The sequence below is a fragment of the Neltuma alba genome, unplaced genomic scaffold (genome assembly GCF_004799145.2).
Source record: "Neltuma alba isolate B1F8T4 unplaced genomic scaffold, ASM479914v2 tig00011850_pilon, whole genome shotgun sequence".
Classification (NCBI taxonomy): Eukaryota; Viridiplantae; Streptophyta; class Magnoliopsida; order Fabales; family Fabaceae; genus Neltuma; species Neltuma alba.
In genome coordinates, this window is record NW_021636455.1 from 718,211 (window position 1) to 742,121 (window position 23,911).

General features: G+C 37.4%; 2 protein-coding genes across 2 annotated transcripts; one reads left to right on the top strand and one right to left on the bottom strand.

The window, feature by feature from the left end:
* Positions 1-13,973: 13,973 nt before the first annotated feature.
* On the top strand, positions 13,974-17,789 carry LOC114718530 (uncharacterized). The gene is made up of 7 exons (XM_028903876.1): positions 13,974-14,607; positions 14,867-14,969; positions 15,061-15,692; positions 15,968-16,070; positions 16,166-16,839; positions 17,165-17,263; positions 17,356-17,789. The coding sequence occupies exons 1-7, from the start codon at positions 14,041-14,043 to the stop codon at positions 17,437-17,439; spliced, it is 2,262 nt and encodes a 753-aa protein (XP_028759709.1). The 5' UTR covers positions 13,974-14,040; the 3' UTR covers positions 17,440-17,789.
* A 694-nt stretch (positions 17,790-18,483) lies between these two features.
* LOC114718532 (xyloglucan endotransglucosylase/hydrolase 2) lies at positions 18,484-20,576 on the bottom strand. Its single transcript, XM_028903878.1, has 3 exons — positions 20,267-20,576; positions 19,201-19,394; positions 18,484-19,114 (listed from the first exon to the last, which is right to left on the bottom strand). Exons 1-3 carry the CDS (start codon positions 20,549-20,551, stop codon positions 18,736-18,738), a joined length of 858 nt encoding a protein of 285 aa, XP_028759711.1. The 5' UTR covers positions 20,552-20,576; the 3' UTR covers positions 18,484-18,735.
* Positions 20,577-23,911: the final 3,335 nt, after the last annotated feature.

Genomic DNA, 23,911 nt, shown 5'->3' on the forward strand with positions numbered 1-23,911 from the left:
CATCGAAGTAATTACACGATACACCCAGGGATAACCAAGATGTACCAAGACCTGAAAAAGAACTACTGGTGGCCAAAAATGAAGAGGGATGTCACGGACTTTGTAATGAATGTCTGACATGTCAAAAGGTCAAGATAGAACATCAGAGACCTCCAGGACTATTAAAGAATCTTGATATTCCCCAATGGAAATGGGATAGTATTTCCATGGATTTCATTACTGGTATGCCAAGAACCCCGGCTGGCTATGATGCGATATGGGTAATTGTAGATAGATTGACTAAGTCAGCGCACTTCCTGCCTATCAAGAGTACTTACTCTTTAGAACGATTGACAAAGCTGTATATAGATGAGATTGTTCGACTTCATGGAGTGCCGGAGTCTATCATTTCAGATAGGGACCCGAGGTTTACATCGAACTTCTGGCAGTCATTACATGAAGCCATGGGCACTAAGCTCAAGTTTAGTACTGCTTATCATCCTCAGACTGATGGACAGACTGAGAGGACGATTCAGACTCTCGAGGACATGTTGAGGGCTTGCGCTATAGAGCTAAAAGGTAGTTGGGACACTCACTTGTCATTAGCAGAGTTTGCCTATAACAACAGCTATCACGCTAGCATTCAGATGGCACCATATGAAGCTTTGTACGGGAGGAATGTAGATCTCCACTTTGTTGGACTGAATTAAGTGAAAGAACAATTATTGGCCCAGATTTAGTGGACATCACAACCAGAAAGATTGAGCTGATCAAGCAGAAGTTATTGATGGCCCAAAGTCGACAGAAGAGTTATGCGGATCGTCGGAAGGAGACCTTTAGAATTTGAAGTGGGTGATCATGTATTTCTGAAGGTTTCACCTGTCACTGGTGTTGGTAGATCCATCAAAGCCAAGAAGCTTACACCCCGATTTATGGGTCCTTATGAGATTTTGGAGCGGATTGGACCTGTTGCATATCGAATTGCGCTGCCGCCACATCTTTCCAGTTTACACGACGTGTTCCACGTGTCACAGTTGAAAAAGTATCATCCCGATCCGTCTCATGTTATTGAGCCTGAAGAGGTCGAGTTGCGAGATATTTTGACCTATCAACAGAACCAGAGCGGATTTTGGACGTTAAGGATAAACAATTAAGGAACAAAACTATCCGTCTTGTTAAAGTCTTTTGGAAGGGCATGAGTCCCGGTGATGCTACTTGGGAGACAGAGGAACGGATGCGTTATGAGTACCCTTACCTGTTTTCTTAGTAAGCACTTTGAGTTACTTTTGTTTTTATTTCTTGTGTGGTTGTTTGAATTTTGGGGACAAAATTCTTATTAGGTGGGGAGAATTGTAATATCCTTTAAAAAAAAAAAAAAAAAAAATTAAAAAAAAAATAATAAAAATAATATAAATAATTAATATAATAATATTAGTATAATATTTTTAAAAAAAAATAAAAGTCAACTTTCCACCGAATTCGGTGGAAAGTTGAGGGGGGGTGGAAAAAAATTGGGGGTGGTTTTGAAAAAACCCTCCCCCAATAATTGTGTGGGGGTGTTAATACCCCCCCACAATCCATTCCCCCCCCACGGCAAGCGCAAGAAGGAGAGAGAGGAAGAGAGAGAGGAGAAGGAAGTGTGTGTGAGGAGAGAAAACATACCGGTGAAGCAGAGGGCAAGCTTTGAAGATATTTTAGGTACATGAAATTATCTCTTTTCATCAAACTTTCTTCATAAATATTTCATATATATTTTATGCTTCCTAATAGTAGTATTACCATAGTGATTAGAGAAAATTTTGAGACTTATATATGATATAAGTATTGAGTTTTGACAAAAGATGACTATAGAAATTTAGAAGTAAATGAGTTGTTAATTTAATCGGTTTAGATTTCTCTATTGCTAGTTTTAGTATTTTAAAATTAATTTATTTAGTGGAAAAATCTGTTATGTATGAGATATACCATATTTTACCGATTAAATTCAAGTTAAATAATTTATTTGGATTGTTTGATATATTATTGAGATTTTAATCGGTTTAGTTTTATTTATTGGGTGACTGGAGGTTTTAAAATAATTATTGTAGCTAAAAAGTTTATTATTTATGGAAATATATATATATATGGTAGTTATACCATTAAAGTTTTGATTAGATTATTTAGTATAAATATTTGAAGTATTATTGAATTTTTGATAGTTTGATTTTGAGGTTTAAACTTAAATGAGGATTTTTAGAGTTATAATATAATAATTTTATATTTGGAAATTGTTGAAAATCCTTTTTATTAAGGTAAATAATTTGGAGGTGGTAAATAAATAATTTGGGGTTGTTAGAAATTTTAAGTGTTGCTAAAATACTTAATAATTTTTGGGTTATGAGAGTTGCGGGAATTTAGAGTAAAACTTTAAATAATATAGAGAAGTTTAATTAATTAATTAATTTTATATTAATATGTGGTTATATTAATTGTGTAGATTAATTATTGGTTGAGCAAAGGATTGACCTTGTGGTAATCCTTAGTATTGCTTTGGCGAGAGGTAACCACTTTCCACTTGTTATATGTGCTAATATGTTGTTTGTGAGTATTTTGCTATTTTTAGAATAATATTTGATATTTGGAACTTGAGTAGATATGTTATATCTTTTGAGCTATGAAAATTGTCTTGTGGGATTTTTGGAATTGTGATTGAGAAGTTTGGAAAAGATATATGATTTATATCTTATGGATTATACTGAGAAAAGATTGAGACATTTTTATTATATTGTGAATGATTGGTTGTTATTTGGATTTTGGATTGAGTCCTATCCTACCACGTGGTAAGGCCGCCATTGGTGCACATTGGTTGGCTTCTTCTTTCGTCCCCCATAGTGAGGGATAGGCCTTTGTGGCTTCTTATTCGTCCCCCAGAGTGAGGGATAGGCCCATATGTTGATTGATCCCCCAGAGTGAGGGATAGACTTATGTGGCTTGTGTGTTGGCCCCCATAGTGAGGGTTTGGATGATTGAAATTATATTTCTATGGATATATCTTGAGAGAATAATACCTGTCACCACTACTGACATGATCAGTTCGAGCACGTGTTAGTATGATGAGTTGGAAAGTTGGTTACTGAGGCGTTTGTCTCACCCCGTGGTTTAACATTTTCAGGCGATAGTTCAGGTGGTGGCCCATCAGGGAAGGCTCCGGAGGCATAGTGTGCTGATTAGCTTGTATAGCCTCCCTGCTTTTGTTCTATGTGCTGACTTGTTATATATTGCCACATAGGGCTCATCTACTATCATGATGTAAAATAATACTTTTAATTACTACTATCTGGTATGATAGGGCCGTGAGGAAGCCCGAGACATTTTAGACTCTGCGTAACGCTCTTTGAAGTGTTGACTTTTGACTAATGGGCTCTATGACTTATATTAAAATGTTTTATCAGTTCGTGTGTTTGAAAGTTTAAGTTTGGTTTGGGCTAACGGTTGAATGATATTTCTGGACTTTGAAAGTCCAGGCCCAAGTGAACGATTGATGTGGCTCGTAATATAAGTTTATTTCTTTTAACCATGATAGCGATTTTAAAATTTTAAGGTTTCTTCTTTTCTATCATGGTTAATCATTCAAATAAATTGTTGGATTTAATCTAAAATGGTTTTGAAAGAGCGGTTGTCACAATTGGTATCAGAGCCATAAAGTGAAAAGCCCCGAAGAATATGTCTCCTGAGAGTGTGGCGAAGGAGGATCTCCGTAGGGGATGCCTGGTAACAAGGTGGCAAACTGATAGGTAACTTGTGATGCCACGCGGGGGGACCTAGCACTGGGGACCCTGCAGCCAAGAGGGCTGGGGACCTTGCAGTGGGGACCCTGCACCGTAGTCTCTTCACATCGTACTTCCTCCATCAGGAAGGATATTTGTGGTTGCCGACAAATGTCTGGGGAATCCTTATATGAGTATTATGAGCGCTTTAAGGCATTGTTATCCAGTTGTCCTCACCACCAAATTTCAGATACATTGTTGATTCAATATTTTCATGAAGGACTCTTGCCTCTTGAGAGAGATTTACTAGATTCTGCTGCTGGAGGTGCTCTTCTTGACTTGACTGTTGAAGCTGCTTGGAGATTGATTGAAAAGAAAGCTGAAAATACCCAACAGTTTGGTACTAGGCAGCAAGCTAAAGTGAATGAAGTTGGATTGCATTCATCTTATTCTGAGTCTCGCCTTGAGAGCAAAATTGATAAGTTAACATCTGCTATGGAGAAAATGGTTGTATTTCAGATGAAAAACTCCCAAAATATGGCTCCTTCTGTGGGATCTTCCTCTGCTTTCATCTCACAAGCTGACTCTACAGCTCTGATTGGGCCACTTTGCTCTATTTGCTCTCTAACTACTCACACCACTGACTCTTGCCCTTACCTAAATGATGGAGTTGACTCGTGTAATGCAGTATACCACACTAAGCCTATGACTCAAGGTGGCCAGAAATATGATCCTTACTCAATACATACAACCCTGGATGGCGTGACCATCCAAATCTCAGATATGGGAGTGGCCAGCCTCAACAATCACAGTTCAATCAAGGCATAAACTCTTCTGGTGGTAAAATGTTCCAACAAGTTAGGCAAACTATGCCCAATCAAGATGAGAGTTCAAAGTTAGAAGGCATGATGAAACTCCTGATGGATAAGTTTGAACAAAAGGATTTGCAACATAGCCAAGAAATTCAGAATCTTCAAACTCAATTGGGCAGTTATCTAATGCATTAGTAACATGCAAAGTCAAGGCTCAGGGAAGTTGCCATCTCAAGTATAGTTAACCCTAATGTTGGCACCCAGCAGAATCTTAATGCTATATCTCTTAGAAGCGGAATTCAATTACCTCTGCAGATCCTGTCACTACCCATGCTTCAACGGACAAGGAAGCTATCATTAAAGATTCTCCCCCTGCTTCCACATCGCATAATAAGTCCACTTTATCAACACCACATGTGGCATTGCAAGAAGAGCAAGAAAAAGATGGGGAAGGGAAGAAAGTGAGCGAGCAAGTCTTACCTTTTCCTACAGGGGTGATTAAGGCTGAAAGGAGAAAGAAAGAAGCTGAGATGTTCAAAGAAGTTTATGATATCTTCAAAAAGGTGGTGATCAATGTTCCATTAGTTGATCTAGTTGCACAAGTGCCTAAGTATGCGAAGTTTTTGAAGGAGTTGTGTACCACCAAGAGAAGGCTTAAGCATGATGGCAAAGTTGACTTAGGGGCGGTTGTCTCCTCTCTTTATCAAATGCCAATGCCAGTGAAGTGCAAGGATCCTGGTAGCTTTCTCATACCGTGCACCATTGGTAACATTGAGTTTTCAGATGCTCTAGCAGATCTAGGAGCGGCTATCAATGTCATGCCAAAATCAGTTTTTGCTCAACTTCAAGGTGTGGATCTTAAGCCTACAAATCTAATCGCTTCTCTTGCTGACAGACGCTGTGTAGTTCCAGAAGGAGTCTTGGAGGATGTCTTGGTGAAGGTAAAAGATCTCATATTTCCTGCAGACTTCTATGTTCTTGATATGGATGATGCTAGATTTAGGCAAAAGGGACATTCATCTTTGATTTTGGGTAGGCCATTTCTTAAGACTGCTAGGGCTATGATAGATGTGCATGCTGGTACTCTTACTATGGAATTTGCTGGTAAAATCATTAGATTTGATGTGCTTGACTCTATGAGACATCCACCTGATAGTTGTGCTGAGATTGATGTTAGTTTTGTTGACATTATTACTGATGATGCTGTCATAGATTTTAGAGATAGTATGATAAGTAGATCATGTGATATTGTTGGCTTAGATGATTCTATCTCTTGTTCATGTTCTGAAATTGGTAGTTGTGATACTTGTACTGGTATAGATGCTGCTGATATTGATGTTTTCACTGATTTCATTGAGATTGTTAGACATTCTAGTTTTGATTCTTCTGCACCTGTCCATAGACTTGGCACTTTCAGTGATTCCTCATCTAGTACTTCTGTTGATTCACATGGACTCTCTCAGTTACTTAGTGTGATTGATGCTATAGATGCAACTGATTCATCTACATTACCTGACTCTGAGCTGTTAGTTAACATTGATCATGTCCCTGATATAGAGGTCTCTGATTTTGATCCCGATGTTCTTCTGACATGAGTGCTACTGATGGCACTTCTTTCATGAATTGTGGTGTATTATCTGATTCTTCTGTTGTTACTGTTCCTGCTAATGATTCCCAAGTTGGGAAAGTCTGCTCTTTTGCTTGTGAGTCTTCAATGCAGGTTTCTAGTTTGACTAACATTGATTTGAAGCCCCTCGTGCCCTCAATTGAGCAAGCTCCTTCTTTAGAGCTAAAGCCACTTCCTGATTCGCTGAAATATGCCTATTTGGGGGAAGATGAGACATTGCCAGTGATTCTAGCTAGCGACATAGCTGTTGATGAAGAAATTCGCCTCCTGGAGGTGCTGAAAAGAAGGATGAAAGCTATTGGATGGACTCTTGCTGATATTCCTGGAATTAGCCCTAATGTGTGCATGCACCGGATTTTGTTAGAGGATAGTGCCAAAGCTGTGCGTCAGCCACAGAGGCGACTCAACCCATTGATTCTTGATGTGGTAAAGAAAGAGGTTTCTAAACTTCTTTCTGCAGGTATAATCTATCCCATTTCTGATAGCCAGTGGGTTAGTCCGGTTCAGGTAGTTCCGAAAAAGACTGGTATTACTGTTATTCGTAATGATGAAGGTGAGCTTGTTCCAACTAGAGTCCAGAATAGCTGGAGGGTATGTATTGATTATAGGAAGTTGAATTCTGTGACCAGAAAAGATCATTACCCCCTTCCCTTTATTGATCAAATGCTTGAAAGACTGGCTGGTAGATCCCATTATTGCTTTTTGGATGGTTTTTCTGGATATTTTCAAATTTCTATTGCACCTGAGGACCAGGATAAGACCACATTCACATGTCCATTTGGAACCTTTGCATACAGACGCATGCCGTTTGGATTATGTAATGCACCTGGCACTTTTCAGCGTTGCATGGTCTCCATATTTTCTGATTTTCTTGAGCATTGCATGGAAGTATTTATGGATGATTTCACTGTCTATGGTGATTCTTTTGATGCATGCTTAGCTAGTTTGGATAGGGTTTTGGAAAGATGCATTGAATATAATCTTGTCTGAATTTTGAGAAATGTCATTTTATGGTCAAGAAAGGCATTGTTTTAGGACATGTTGTCTCACATGATGGCATTGAGGTTGATAAAGCCAAAATTGATATTATTTCATCTCTTCCATATCCCTCTTGTGTGAAAGATGTGCGCTCTTTTCTTGGACATGCTGGATTTTACAGGCGATTCATTCAGGACTTTAGTAAAATTGCATTACCATTATCTCGTTTACTGCAGAAAGATGTGGGCTTTGTTTTTGATGATGCTTGTAGGTGTGCTTGGGATGAGTTGAAAAAGCGACTCACTACACCTCCTATCATTCAGCCACCTAATTGGAGCCTTCCCTTTGAGCTCTTGTGTGATGCTTCTGATTATACATTGGGTGCAGTTCTTACTCAGAGAATAGAAAAGCGGCAACATATCATAGCATATGCATCACGGACACTGGATGCCACCCAGGCTAATTACACAACCACAGAGAAAGAGCTATTTGCAATTGTGTTTGGGCTTGAGAAATTTCGTTCTTACATCCTCCACACAAAAGTGACTGTCTTTACAGATCATTCGGCTATCAAGTACTTGTTCAAGAAGCCAGACTCTAAACCCCGCTTGATTAGATGGGTAATGCTGATACAGGAGTTTGATGTGGAGATCCGTGATAAGAGCGGTGCAGAGAACATGGTAGCTGATCACTTGAGTAGGATTGAGACTCCTGTGGTAACATCTTCTTTACCCTTAGATGATTTTCCTGATAATAGACTTTGTGGAGTTGATATGACTGTTCCGTGGTATGCTGACATTGCTAATTATCTGGCTGCATCTGTTTTACCAACTGATATGAATAAGCATCAATTAAACAAGTTTAAGAGTGATGCTAGGTTCTATATATGGGATGATCCCTACTTGTGGCACATTTGCAATGATCAGGTTATTAGGCGATGCATTCCTGATAGTGAATTTGAATCTGTGTTGACATTTTGTCACACTCTTGCTTGTGGAGGGCACTTTAGTGCTAAGCGTACTGCTAGGAAGGTTTTAGAAAGTGGGTTATTCTGGCCCACTCTATTCCATGATGCCCACGAGTTTTGTAAGAAGTGTTCTAGGTGCCAATTTGTTGGCAATATCTCTAGGAAGCATGAGATGCCTCAACAACCTCTGTTGTTCTGTGAAGTCTTTGACGTTTGGGGTATTGATTTCATGGGACCTTTTCCTACTTCATTTGGTTATGTTTACATTCTGCTTGCTGTGGATTATGTCTCTAAGTGGGTTGAGGCAATCCCCACTCGTACTAATGACTCTTCTGTAGTGGTTTCTTTTGTCAGGTCTCACATCTTCTGCAGGTTTGGAATCCCAAGAGCTATCATTAGCGATCAGGGTACTCATTTTTGCAACCGAAGTATGCAGAGCTTACTGAGCAAGTATGGTGTGATGCATAAGGTGGCTACTCCATACCACCCTCAGACAAACGGTCAAGCAGAACTCTCAAACAGAGAAATTAAGCTCATTCTTGAAAAGACAGTGCAACCTAACAGAAAGGATTGGAGCAAGAGGCTGGATGATGCACTCTGGGCATATCGTACAGCATATAAAAGCCCAATTGGAATGTCCCCATATCGAATTGTCTTTGGTAAGGCTTGTCATCTGCCAGTAGAGGTGGAGCACAAGGCATATTGGGCCATCAAAAGCTGCAGCCTTGATCTTGCTAGTGCTGGTGTTGAAAGAAAGTTACAATTGCAAGAACTTGAAGAGCTTAGGAGAGAAGCCTATGAGAATGCTCGGATCTACAAGGAAAGGACAAGGCTATCCATGATAAGCTCATCTTAAGAAGGGAGTTTCACGTGGGCCAAAAAGTTCTACTTTATGTCTCTAGACTTAAATTCATGCCTGGTAAGCTCCGTTCTAGATGGGAGGGACCTTTTATTGTTACTAATGTTTTTCCCTATGGTGCTGTAGAGATTAAGAGAGAGCCAACTGGAAGATGCTTTACAGTCAATGGTCATCGCTTGAAGCCTTACTACGAGGGGTTCTCTACCCAAGATGTAGAGGTTATCACACTACGAGACGCCACGTAGCCTTGGTTGTATTCCTTCCCTTCACTCTTTTTGCTTTGCATTGTCATATTATTGAGTTGGGCTGTGCTGGATACTACTTGCTTTGTGACTTGCCTATGTGTTCTGCATTGAGGACAATGCATTGTTTAAGTGTGGGGGAGGGATTTCATTCTTTTAGTTTTTTTTTTCCTTTTTTTGGTGTGTGTTTTTACTTTTGTTTTAGTTCCTCTTAAAAAAATTTTTGTTTCGTTTTGTTTGTGAAGATTGCAAGTTTGAAGTGATTCAAGTATGATGCATTCTTGATTTGAAAAGTGATTGATCATGTCTTGAGTGGATAAACTAAGTGGCAATGGATTTGACTTAGGTGAATTTAAGCTAGTAATCATATGCCTAGTGAGGTTTTGAGCCTGATATTTTTTCTTTTCATGTGTGTACATCCCTATCTCTTTCCTTGATCTAGAACTTGACTTGAATCTTGTTTGAGACCACGTTTGTGCATTTGCATTCATAAAGATGATAAAGGCATTCATTTTAATTTTTCTAGCCAGATAAGCCAAAAGCCTACCCTTTTCTACATTTATCCTTTGCTTAACCCCTTTTGAGCCTTCATCATTTTTTTCTCTTAACCCATAGCCAAAAAAAAAAAAATCCTACCCCTTCTGAATGTCTTAGGAGTTGAAGAGTGTTATATTATATGTGCTTGGGATGGAGGAACACATTTGGAGTTATGGTTTGGGTCAATTTGAAAAAAAAGAAAAAAAATATTGTAATAAGATTCCGCTCCTCTAATTTAAGCTGTGCTTAGTAACCGGGGATCTTCATCACCAATGTTGATCTTCGCGTCAAACGGCCAGTAAGGGCTATGAGCGTGCTAGTAGCATCTTAGTGCCAATGAGTTATTCATGCTTGAGTAACCGGGCCTTTGTATCACCAATATGAAGGTTCGCGTCAAAAGAGCATATACATAACGGCCTAAGAAAGTTAAAAAAGAAAAAAAAGAAGTGCTTGAAAAAAAAAAAAGAGAAAAAGAAAAAAAAGAATGACCCAATTCAAGTTTAGTTTAGTTTCTTACATTCCATTATATTTTTTTATTGACTCTCTTCATTTCCTAAGATGTTCAACTTTGTTTTCCTAAACACTATATCCTTTCTTTCTTTACCTTAGCCCCATTACGACCTAATAAAAGTCCTTTTGATTTATGCTTGTAATTACTTTATGATTGGTGGAGAATTTAGATTCTTGTCAAGCCTATGGACAGAGGACTAGATAGGATGATTTTGAGTGTAAACACAAGCCAATACACTTTTGAGTGATGAGTGACATACACATTAACCTTGGTGAGGGATTTCTGACTTAGATTCCCCTTTGTCAAGTAATTGCCATGATGTTTGTTTTCTTATTCATGAGAAGATTATTGGATAAGAGAGATGTTGAATGCTTTGGCTTACTTCTTGCTTGTGATTGGAACATTCACTTTTGGTTGATTTTCTTTTGTTTTTCTTACTGCTCTTTGGTCTTCATTTGCTTTGTCCAGGAGTGCAAAGGCTAAGTGTGGGGGAATTGATAAAGCCCAATTTTTATATATTTTATCCCACAATAATTCAGGATTTAAATGATAATTTTGAGCTTAATTAGACTTTTTATGCATTATTGAATAAATTGGTTGATTTTTGGATTTTGCATAAAAATTGAGATTTTGGATTGAAAATATGAATATTTTGTGCTTTCCTATTTTGACTTGGAATTAATTTTCTATTTCTTTGAAAACAAGTCTCATATTTTTAGAAAGATTATTTTTAGAAAGTTTTGCACTTTCTTGCCTAATTTTTGTGCAGATTTAATATTTAATTTTTGATTATATTTGGATATAATCTACATTAATGGATGCACTTAAATTCTTGTAGGTCAAGAAAGGGGCACATAGGAAATCCAATGATGCAAGATTGTTTCTTGGAATCTAAGCACAATCCAATGGCTAATATCAAGTGGGTCAATTAATTACTAATGGGCTTGAGCTTTGGATCCATAAAAATTTCCTTTTCCCTCATTATAAGATTTTCCTTATTTTTGGAGGAGATATTCACGCCAAAAGGGACCTCCTTTCCATTCTCCATTGAGGACGCACGGATACCATTCACCCACCGCCAAATCATACCTTTAATCCTTCTCCATTCAACGCGAACGTACATCATTTTTTAACGCCAACTCTCTCCTCCCCCTCGTTCACGTCAAGCCTCTCACCGCCTTTGAATAGCCTATGATACATTCTCAAATCATTGGGAATTCAGTATCTTGAATACCTCTCTCCACTACCACGCCAAGGACGCACGCCACTGTTCTTCAATTTCCTCACCAACATGGCCGTTCTCCACGTCATTAAGCTTGGAGGAGAAGGTAATTTGATGGCAGCTTAAGCTTATAGGGAGGCAACTTGGGAGGAGCATGGAGGAGACTAGAGCCTTGGGCTAGCACTTGAAGACCACAAGGGAGTGATGCTTCATTTATCTTTTTAATTCAAGGACTTAAATTATTTAGTTTTAAATGATTTTAAGTTGTATTTTGTTGAGACAATTTAGTTCTAGATTGTCAATTTTATTCTTGGATTGAATTGATATTTGGATTTTATTTGTGTTGAGACACTTGTTGGAATATATGTTTGGAACCTTTGCATTGTTAATTGAATTTATAATTGAGTTTTCATTATGAGTTTAATTATCAATGTGGTTTGAATTGCAAAATTTGGGTTCTTTCACCTCTTAATTGTTTAATTAAGTTGGTTGATTATCTGATTGTTTAGTTGGATAATTTGAAACATAATTTCCAAAATTAAATTGAGATATCTTCATTGGTTTTGATAAGCTTAATTGACCAACCTTATACTGTTATGAGTTCTCTAATGGTTTAAGGGTTTTTGAGATTAAGGGTTCCCTTTATTTCAAGTAGGTAATTAAGTTTATTAATTCCACTCTCTTATCACTTCCCTTTTGTTTAATTAACTGATTAAGGTTATGAAGGTTAAATCCATGCAAATCCTAAGTTGTCCCCTCTACCGTACCTGAAGAGAAATCTCTAAATTTTTACTTCTTAATTTTCTTTGCTTTCTGATTAGTTTTCTTTATTCATTATTTTTATTTTCCTTCAAAAAAAAACCCCCAAAAATTGCATTGCATTTATTTAGTTTAATTTAATTTTCATATAGATTTTAGGACATTTGCATTTTCCAGTTAGGATTAGAATTTTGCATTTTAGTTTAGGTCCAATTTATTACATTTTTTTTATCACCTGAATTTTTACCTAAAGAAACCCATAAATTGCTCCTTGGAAGTAATGACCTAGGTCGATCCTAAACTACAAATCAATTAGGACCTAGTTTAATTGAGTGCTTTAACGACAAAAAGCATCATCAGTAGTCCTTCTAATAATAGTAGTTCTAACCAACACACTTGATTAGTAAGAATATTTTAGGAAAAACAACACATATTTATTATAAATAACTAATTTAATTTATTTCTTTAATCTTCTCAAATTAGTTAATTAGTTTTTATGATTAGAATTAGAGGTAATACTTAGAATCGGAGGCAGTATTAAAATACTGATCTATTGATTCATCATTCATCAACGTGGGGACAAAGAAGAAGATTCATCAAACCTCAAATTTGGAACTCACCGTCTCGCCCAGTCGCCCTTTGCACATAGCTCTCTTACCCTTAAAAAAAAAAAAGCCCCCGGACTAGATCCAATTGTTACTTTCTAGCCCAATAATTCGGGGCCCATTAAAATTCTGAGTTCCCATTTACCCATCTCTAAAGACAAGAACGTCCCCTCCAAAAGAAAAGAATATTGGAAATCTCAAAAGGGCGAAAGAAAGGAAAAAAGGAAAAAAAAAAAATGCAATAAGGTTCCAAATAAAAAAATTAAATACAACAAAATCTCTTAAAATTATTAAATTATTTTAAAGTCTTAAAGAACCTCATTGCAAAAAATTTTATTTGTTTAATTATCAAATTATTCTTATTTTATTTTTAAATTTGTATTGATAGCTGAAAGAGCAGTTGTTGACAATTTATTAATATCTATCGCGATAGTTGTTAATTTTTACACGTTAAGTTATCAACTACTCTTTCAGTTATTAATACAAAATTAAAATAAAAAGAGACAATTTAATATTAAATTAAATAAATTTTTTTACAATGAAGTCTTTTAAGATTTCAAAATAATTTGATGATTTTAAAAAAAATTTCTTACATTTAATTTTTTTGGACGAGATTTTGTTGCAATTTTTCCAAGGAAAAACGCGCCACCTAGCTAGTTTCCCGCCAAGGAAGGTCGAATGTTCCCGCCACCAAGTGATGCGCCTTGTGCGTGCCAGTACTATAGTCATTTTCCCAAACCTTCCCGCCAAATTATCTCGATTACTCCCCCACTCCCTTGTCAGAGCACCTCGCGGCCGCCATGGATGCGATGAGAAGAAGCTCCGCTGAACGGGTATTGCCGCCGCCATCTCTTTCCCTCTCTGGAGTCATTACTCGGAGCAAATACCAGCTCCGCCACCGTAACCCCATTGGCCATCTTCAGTCGTCGGGCGCAGGTTGTGGAAATGACTCGGTCAACTACTCTTCGAATGACGACGACGACGACCACCTGCTTATCAGTGATCTTTGGAAGAAAGCGAAGCTGAATCAAGAAAGTTCCGTCGAAGACGATGGTGAGCCCTCTCCCATTCTGATAAAGGACCTTCGTGCCAGACGCGTTTATTCCCCGCAATCGGTTGACGGGACTTTTTCTTACTCGAGTCCGAATGTCGATACTGTGGAATCAAAGGTCGGATCTAGTTGCGGAGATCAGGTAATGGTTGATTCTGGTTCTGGGTCAGCTTCCACTGCAGAAAACAATGACCGCGCAGAAGTTTCGAGGAGAGATAGCGAGATTGGTAGCTTGGGCGAAAGTTTGCCTTCGGAAAGTCGGAGTGGGGACGAAATAAATTCAATTTTGTCTTCAATTGTGAAGGAATATCGATCTGAGAAAGATGATGATCTCTATTCTGACGGTGCTTTGAAGACAACGAACAAAGAAACCGAAGGTCCTGTTGTGGGCTATCCTTACAAAGCTCAGGATACGGATCACGCAAGTCATGAATCGGCGGGTGAGGGCAAACAGTTACAATATTTCAGCGGTTGTCGTGATGGTGCTGGTGCTTTTGAGATAGTTGACAATTTGAACGGAGTACCTAAACTTGCGACTCCCCCTGATGATATCGTGACGCGTGGTGAGGTAAAGCTTAATGGAGATGGAGGAAAACAAGTAGAGGCTATTCATATCAAAGATACACAGTGGACTGAAAATACTGATGGAAAAGCGGAGGAATCTTCATGCCCGAACGCTGGTGACAACAAAGATTCTTTAAAGAGCAAATTTGTAAGACCTTCCAAACCTCCAAAAATTTCAGTTTCCGATCAGTTATGGTCTAATGGAAGAGACATCTAGTCACTGGTCTTAGTGATGAATGATTTAATTATGTTGAAACTAAAGCTGATGAACAATTTTGTAGTCGGGATATACATTGAGTAACTGTGGTGAAAGTTCTAGCACTTTTATTTTCTTCTTTGTTCTGTTATCTTGACAGTATAATTTTACAACTAGTGTCAATCCAGTTTTGATATGAGATATTATGCAGGTGCTAAGACCACGCTTGCAGAGGAAACTGTTCAAAAGTCCAGGTTCAGTGAGCTACAGAAAGCTGCTTCCATTTATAATGAATATGATTAAAGATGATCCTGGTAATTATTTCAAGCCACCAGATCCTTGTGATGTTATATCTATATGTAGATGTGTATAGTGAAGAAGCTAACTGGCCTAATAATTTTGCAGGCACTTCATTACTGGGTCATCGCCAAAATGGTGAAAAGGTTAATGGTGCAAAACAATTCCAACATCCTTTGTCATCTCTAAGCCAAGAAGCTTCAAAAGACCAACTGATGACATACAGTGGCCCGAGGAATGATAATGATGACTTCAAAGTTTTGGCCGACAAAAGTGATTTATCTGGTGGTAATCAGTCAAAACTGACGTCTCGCAAAGACTTGCCTGAATCGCCAAAGCAACTGAGTGCTAAAGAAGTGGCTCATGACTGTTCATCCGTGCCTTCTGTGAATGAGCACGTTGAGAACGTTGAGACTAGTCTTGAACGCTTGAGCAACATAAAGGCTGAAGTTGTAAATGTTCACTGTGACAAGGATGTTGCAAATGCTGTTCCCATCAGTGTTCATGGCTGTAAAGCAGAGGCTATTGATGGTGTAGATACTTCGGAGAAACTCTGCCTTGTGAGCCAACAATGTTTAAGTCTCCCTGACGCTGATCGATGTGGTGAGAACAAGAATATTCCCAGCAGCACAGATGTTATCAACACTTTGGATTTGACCCCAAGTAATAAGGCAAATGCTGGGGAGGGATTTTGCCCAAATGCTACGAAGGGAAAAGACAATGTTCTTAGGAGTAAATCTGTAAGAATCTGTCGACCTTTCAAATCTTAGTTTTTCATCAATTAGGTATTAGACTTATTTGTTGATCTTTAGCTAAATTTTAATTGCGCTGCTTAGTTAGTTAGCTTAAAACCATAACTCATGAAAAATGCTATGATTATATCCTAGTTGACCTTAAAATTTTTGCAATGTTAGACTGTAAGTTGAGTACCCTTTTTCTTTATCCTTTTTGTGATTTTGCCAATATGCTATTGCAATTAATGCTCTAATATAGATTTGGTTTGAGTTTTTCGCAGGTACTCAAACCATGTTTGCAGAGGAAACTTTTCAAAACACCAGGTTCATTAAGCTACAAAAGGTTGCTTCCATTTCTAAAGGATATTGCCAAGGATGATTGTGGTAAATAACCTCTCAGCCCATCCTAAAAGATAAGCTTTATTCAATGTTTTCACTAAATATGAACTATGAAGCTAATTGGCCTAATAATTTTATAGGTGCCCTGAAATTGGGCCAGTGCCAGAGAGATGAGAGGGGTATGAGATCCCAGCCTCCTTTGGTGTTTCAAAGTCGAGAGTCTCCTACAGATGAACTTAAAACAGAGAGCCGCCCCATGCATGAGACTGTTAATGAAGCAAATGAGATCCAAGATACTGCAACGATAGATGCTCTATCAAACGGAGATTGCATTTCGGAGTGTTCTCCTAACTTGCCAAATTCTGTTGCTAATATCGATTCTCCATTTACGCCTTCAAGTCCCATTATGAATGAAACTACGACCGGAGAATATTCTACTTCTGTGTCACATCAGTTATCAGTTTACGCTAAAGCGAAAAGTGACAGTTCTTCAAATGGAGAGAAGCATCTCAATACTAACCTATATTGTCAGAAGCTGCAAACGAAAACCTTGGAGAAACACACAACCCCTACTGTTGGTCTCAAAAAGGGGATTCTTAAAAGAAATCCAAGAGGATGTAGAGGACTCTGCACGTGTTTGAACTGTGCTTCTTTTCGTCTTCATGCTGAGAGAGCATTTGAATTCTCAAGAAATCTGTTCTTAGATGCCGAAGAGGTTGCTCTAGACCTTATGAAGGAACTATTTCATCTAAGAAACATGTTAGAAAGACGGACTGATGGTGCTAATGATCACCCTGTTGTTGATGAAAATCAGGTAAGTTCCATAAGAGCTGAATATGTAATCTTTCTTTTTTCCAGTTCTGTTTTTGTAGAGCTGGACAAGACTTAATGGATTAAGATCACCCCTTTTTCTGTTAATTTTTTAAAAATATATACATACTCTGCCTCTGTCTCTCTGCTTTTCTGAATACGGCATCTTATTTCTGTTCTCGGTTTTTCCCCCAATAGTGGCGTGTTTTATCCCCTTTTTCTTCCCTGAAAGCTTGCTATCGTGTTCATTTTTCACCGTGTCTTGTTCTCTGGAAATAGCATATGTGCAATCGAAGTATTGGCTCAGTTTCTTCTGCTATATGATTCAGGTGAAGGAAGCTTGCATGACAGCTTTTGCAGCAGAACAATTAGCCAAGGAACGCCTTAGCCAGATGAACGATGATCTCAACATCCATTGTAGAATCACGGTATGCCCATACTTGTATCCTAAGTGGCATTTTCAATTGATTGAATGGGTTAAAACAACTTATTTGAGGTTTTTCTCTTTCAATAATTGCAGAGCTTTCAGCAACCAAGGGTTAAATTTGCAAATTACATTGAAGAAAAAGTCATTTCACCAGGCAGGTTGTCCGGGCAAAAGTAGCACGCAAGACTTTGAAATATTTGTAATAACTTGTGTATGGCGTATTGTAACTTTCGCAAGTTATGCGGGAATTCCTTGTACATGGGAGTGAACTGTGATTGGTATATTTGAAGAATCCAAACTATCGAAGAGTCTGTTGTGAGCTACGAAGCATGTTAAAGAAAAGACAAGAAAAGAAAAAAAAAACTCCAGGGTGACAGATCGGATTCTTTTTTGTGTGGATATGGTGATGTCGAGGAATTATTGAAAATTAAGGGCTGGAAGGAAGTTTTACTGCGCTGACTGGCTGAGAAGACACCTGACGGTGTCAAGCATCACTTTGCTATTCTTTGAATACTGTAAAGTGTCCGAAATTATCTGTAGAAAGTCAAGAAATTAAGTAGTTTAATATAAGATTTTGTTTGGTTTTAAATATAAGATTTCAATTTATTTTGTTTTTTATATTTATATATTTTTTAATATAGTTTTTTTAACAATAATAGTTCTAACTAATATACTTGATTAATAAGGATATTTTAAAAAAATAATATATATTTATTATAAATAACTAATTTAATTTTTTTTTAATCTTTTCAAATTAGTTAACTAGTTTTTATAAATAGGTTCGGAGGTAATATATTGACATTCAAATAAAGGAAAAAAAGTGAATAGCGTTGTACATTTTGCTGCATCCCAAGTTCTATTACTTCGCTGGCTACCGAATATTTGTCATATAAATGCATTGGCTCTTGAATATTACGAGTTAAAAGGAAACTTGAAGGTTTAGGTGTTTACTTGAATTTGGATTCACATTTTCACTTGTGAATGCAAAAGCTGTACAGGTAATGTTGCTCTTTCTACACGCTGTTGTCCAAAAATTATTGGGACTAAATCAAACGAACTCTATGTATCATATATCAGTTTCAATTTGAACAATCGACGCTTGACTTTCTAAATGCGATGAAAATTAGCTTTCATATATCTGATTTTGGTCTTCCTATTTTTATGAAGATCATGAAGTCTATACAGATGTAATGATTATTGCCAGCATTGTGCAAGACTGTATGAAGCTCAACTAGATTTATTATCACGTGAACGCACAGACTCATTCCAACTTGAACGACTTGAAAGAGAGAAAGTGGTACAAAGAATTAGATTTTATTCAGAACCCCTGAATATGTAAACAACTATATAAGCGAAACTTACAGAGAGAGCGAGAAAACAGAGGAAGCTACAACAAAAGAATAACAACAAGACAGCAATATATTATTTTACATAGCCCAGCTGATCAAAGCCATAACAAACATTCTTCATCTCTCAGAACCTCGAATGCCTACACTCAGTGGGGAGGCCTCGAGGAAATCGCTTGAGATCATTACAGTAGTTATAGATCATGAAGTACTTCTGAACCCATCTCAGTCTTCTTCTGCCATAAGCATCGAGCTCAATGGCCTGCCATGCTGCGTCAGAGAAGGAGCTCGCAGACTTGGATGAGAACTCTGTGGCCTTGAAGTTGCGATAGTAAGCCGTGAAAGGTGCTTTGGACCAATCAGTCTTCACCAAGCCTCCTCTTGTGGCCCAGTCATCAGCATTCCACAGGCTTGAATAGATCCTCATGGGTTGGTTCTTTGGGAACGGCACACCCAAAGACTCTGCATTCTTGAAAACCCTGATGGGGGTGTTATCTACCAAGAATCTGCAAAACCCAACATCCCAAAATTAGTATTAATTTAGATTTAGATTTGGATGCTTAATATACATGTATATGGTTTTTTTGCTCACATGATGTGTTGGGGCTTCCAGATGATGGAGTAGGTGTGAAAGTTTCTGGTGGGGTCGAACCAGAGATAGAACTGTTGTTCCCTGTTGCCTTGGCCTTGGGTGTAGACATTGGTGTGAAGAATGTAAGGGTCACCGCTTAAGTTTCCCAGAAATTCAAAATCAATCTCATCGTGTGTTGGCCCTTGGGATGACAACTGCACAAAAACATGCAAATATTTATTGTCTTACTTTGATTGCCCTTCTTGTCACAGCATGAGACAAGCATCACAAATATAGAAACTTTCTTGTAAAGTGTGAATTTGTTTAATACTTCTCCGGTTCTTAATATAAGACTCATTTAACTAATTTAATTAGATTAAGGAAGTTAGGTAAGTTAGTTAATTATAAGAAATGTGACACGTTTTTCCTAAAATACCATAATCATCTTTCTTAATACCCCCTCTCCCTCTTCTACTTGATTATGGTTGAGGGAGTATCTATAAGGGTAATTTAGAGAAGACTGATAAATATGAGAAATGGGTCTTATATTTAGAATCAAAACCAACTCAAGAATTGGGTCCTATATTAAGAACCGGAGGAGTAGTAAATAACTTCGGCCACAAGAAATGATTTCTGAAACAGAGAACCCATTAAAGCACAAGTCCTTTTTTTCTTTTCTTTCCATCAGCTATTGTAGTCATTAAATCACTGTACCACTCATATATTTAAACTATCGCTGTCAAGAATATTGAAGTCACAAACGTAGCATGAATTTGGACAAGTTGACAAATTCTCAAGTTTAACAACACCGAGAAAAAACATAAAATAAAAATCCTGTAGCATGACTTGCTTCGGGGGGATAGCTACACTAAAATAGAAGTTCTCGTGAATGAACAGTTCCTCAAAAAAGGTTGATGTGCCTTGATAAAGAAATCCAATAATGAAGAAGAATAAAGCTGCTTTTATTTCGAGCAAACAAAAAAAAAAAAGTATAATGAGGATGTGAAGAAAGGAATACGTAAAATGGAAGTGAAGCCAGTTTTACTTGACATGTAAAGTTTGTTATAATTATAACAAGTAAACATACGTAGTAAGCAGTGACAGTTCCTGCAGAATTGCCAGCAACGAGCTTGAGCTGCATATCAATCCTCCCAAAGAGGTATTCTTTCTTGGACTGAAAACCAGAGCCAGAGACTCTGTCTAGAGACAGAGATAGAAGCCGACCTCCACCGAAGATCTTGCCTCTGTTACCACCCCATGTTAGATCAAAATCTTGGTTGAAGTTACCAGCACAGGCAACGACCATTGAGCTAACCACTGTGGCGACAAGTAGTGGCAGGAAAAACCCATTTGAAGAAGAAGAAAAAGCCATTTTCTTTAGGGAAGAAGAAGCTTGTGAGTTGTGATGTGAATAAATGTGAGAGAAAGGTGGTATATATAGGGGATGAAGGAGAATGGGTGGGGATGGGACGCGTGAGTGGGCAATAACACAGAGAGAGAGAGAGAGAGGGATGAAGCTGGTGCCAGCTTAGCAAAGTTTTGAAAGCTGGAAGCTTTTGTTTGGGCATTGGTTACACACTTTTATCAGGTTCTTTTGGGTTCATTCATAGGATGTTATGCTATTCACAATGATTCTGTTTTTTTTAAGGCTCTTGTATTAATGTGTAGACCCCATTTTGCTGCGAAGAATTAGACCGACTCAAAAATTTAAATTTTTTTAATCGTTAGCTCGTTTTGTAGATTCCATGGATGACAATATAAAAGCATTTTATGGAATTGTAAAGAGATCCGATAATACAAGAATTTGACTTCTCAAGTAGTTCAGCTCATTGTTTTTTTATAATGCAAGTGAAAACCAGACAGCGGAATTATGCAGTGTTAGGAGTCCCGTGCATATTATCAGCGACTTGTAAACAATGCGTCTTCTTGAAATTTTTTTGGAGATATAGATGTAGATTAAGGATCAGTTTTTTGTTATTATGTTTTTAATAAAAAAATTTTAAGCATCCCACATGTGATCCACAAAAAGTTTATTCCCATGTGTTTTCTTTTGAGCGTAATCCAGAGTACCTCCAAATTATTTTGAAATTGAGAATAATCTCTATCAGGTTAAGAGCGTTAAGGTTAAACTCTTTCTAACAAATATGTTTTTCAGGGTTTGAACTTGTGTTATCCCACTTATGAGGTGAGGTCATTTACCATCTTAATCCACAACTTGTTGATAGTTTAGGTTGATTTGACAATTTGATAATCAACTCTTGATTTACTGTACTGTAGAGCATAACCTAGAAAGTTAAAAGTGGTTATTTGACTCAAAACATTTCATTTGTGGTTAAGCATATTGATTTAAGTTCTTTATAAGTATATTTTCAGAATTTACAGAAATCTTTCTTGAAAATTTTTCAACTATCATACGTATGATACGCTTGGTACCGAGAGATCAATTATGCACAAAATTCTCCAGAGACCAAACTTAAGAGTTACGTGTAATCTCTTAGTATTTATTATGAGGCACATAATTTTATTAATGAATCTACTGACTTCTTGCTTTGCCTAAAACATCTCATTTTGGCATGATTTTTCGCCCCAGGGAGGGGGTGAGAGAAGTAGTAGAAGAAGAAAAGGGGAATTTCAATAGGTGGTGGATGCCAACTGGGTGAAGTATGGAAGGAGAATAAAGCCACCAAGGCATATTATGTATTACATGTTTCGTGGGGACCACCAATCATTGAGTGTGGAACCCCTAAGTTGATTCCACGTGGCGGGGTGAATTCTGAGTCAGCATCCCCCTCCCATGTCCTAAACTGTAAGAAATTCAAACATGCTGATTACAATATTTAAGTTCAAAAACAGAGTCACGAGGGTAGCAGAGATATGGGGTGGCATAGTTATCCAGTTGAGTTGTGTGATACTGAGAACTGATAAGCCTTTCTGCTCCCTTTGTCTCTGGCTGTTACATCAGCCTCACTTTGTCTTTTTGTATAAAAACAAAACCTCTTAGATTTGAATTGCAGAATCAGTCAATTATTACACAATTTCTCATATGAAACTTCAGCTCCGATTAGTTCATGAGTTCAAGAAAGCTTACTAATCAGAAGAAATCACAGCTGTAGTATCAGAATCAACTAGCTAGCCATCATTTTTTGGGAAGATCAAACAGCAAAACAAAACCCAGAACCCTGAAGCTATTATCTCACTGTACCAATTGAATTCTACAGAAGCCAAGGAAGGGATATTCTTCTTATGGATGGTCCAAACATTAGATGGGGAAGGGCTCCAAAAGCAAGACCTTGGAATAAGGGATATGTCAGGTCTAATAATGACAGGTAAATTTAATAAAGTATATGCAATTTTTTTCTAGGCTGAGCTAAGTTTATCTTAAAAATATTTTTGTGGTATATTTTAACATGAAGCTTTCTTAATTGTGAGGGTTTATGTTGAATTATGCACGAAACAACTTCATTATCGTAGTTATAATATGTTGAAACATATTTGAACTGAAGGGCCACCATGGAGAGTGACTTCTCACCTCATGATAATGCATTAGAGAAAAGTGAGAGAGATTCATAGTATAAGTGAGTGGGAATCACCAGCTAGCAAAACTAGACAGAATCTCTAGCCTTTGCTGCAAAAGACATCTCATATGAAATGATGACACCTTATTTAATAAAACTATGTGATTTTTATGTATATATGGCTAACATTGGGGTTTTTTCTTTAACTTATTTCACATCCATGGAACAGGAAGCATGCCTTCTTTATTTCTTTTTTTTATGATTCCTTTTGCAAAGAAAACAAGAAACATGGTGGTGAAGGCAGTACCAAGCCACTTCATATGATTGATGCTTTCGGCCATTATATATGTACTCTTTTCTTTTTTTTTTCATTTAAAGAAGCTTTGGGGGTTGAGGCTATTTTATCCTTGGAGAATGAGGCCAATATGAATTCCAAAAATAAAACTAGTGAAATCCAAGAATACGTAGTATGTTAAACGTATTCTTTTAGTAGAAAACTGTGCAAATCTTAAAAATAAAGATCTGCAAATAATTTATATGATTTAATTTGTAGTTGTAGTACAGCGTGGTTGAATTGATACGCTGGCTTGTGTTAATTATATGCCGTTCATATTTTTCTTTCGAATTCTTGTGCGGTGGATTGAATAATTAATAATGATAACGAAAGGACAAAGCAAGGAGATGAATGCGAATATGGAATTAATGGGTAGTGAAATTGCTGGATACAACTAAAATGGCAAATGATGATAAGGACTGGATGGTTGAGGAATGAGATGGTCTCTCATTGTTCGTTGCATTAATTTAACCACTCAAAAAGTTAAAATTCACCAAATCACAGCTTTGTATTAAAAGTGGGACGGCGACATCATTTGAAAAAAAAAAGAAAGTGTGGTTCATTCCCAGAGCTCAATGATGAGAATAATGGCATTTGGGATTTAATTAATGAAAGATTAAAGTGGCCATATGCTACTTAATTAGTGACAATAATTAAATAACTAGAATAGTGCTGCAATCATATTTCAGAGATGCACCATCGTATTGTTTAATTAGCAAGAATTGTAGTCTTCCTGATTCATCTATGGCAGATATCTCTAAACAGAAACAGATAATGTTGCTGCATTTTGAGGTCAGAACCAAAATAATAGAAGGTGGGTTTTAATTTGAGAATGATAATAAGACAGAAGGTTAAACAAATCGATCAGACCCCACTTTGGTTC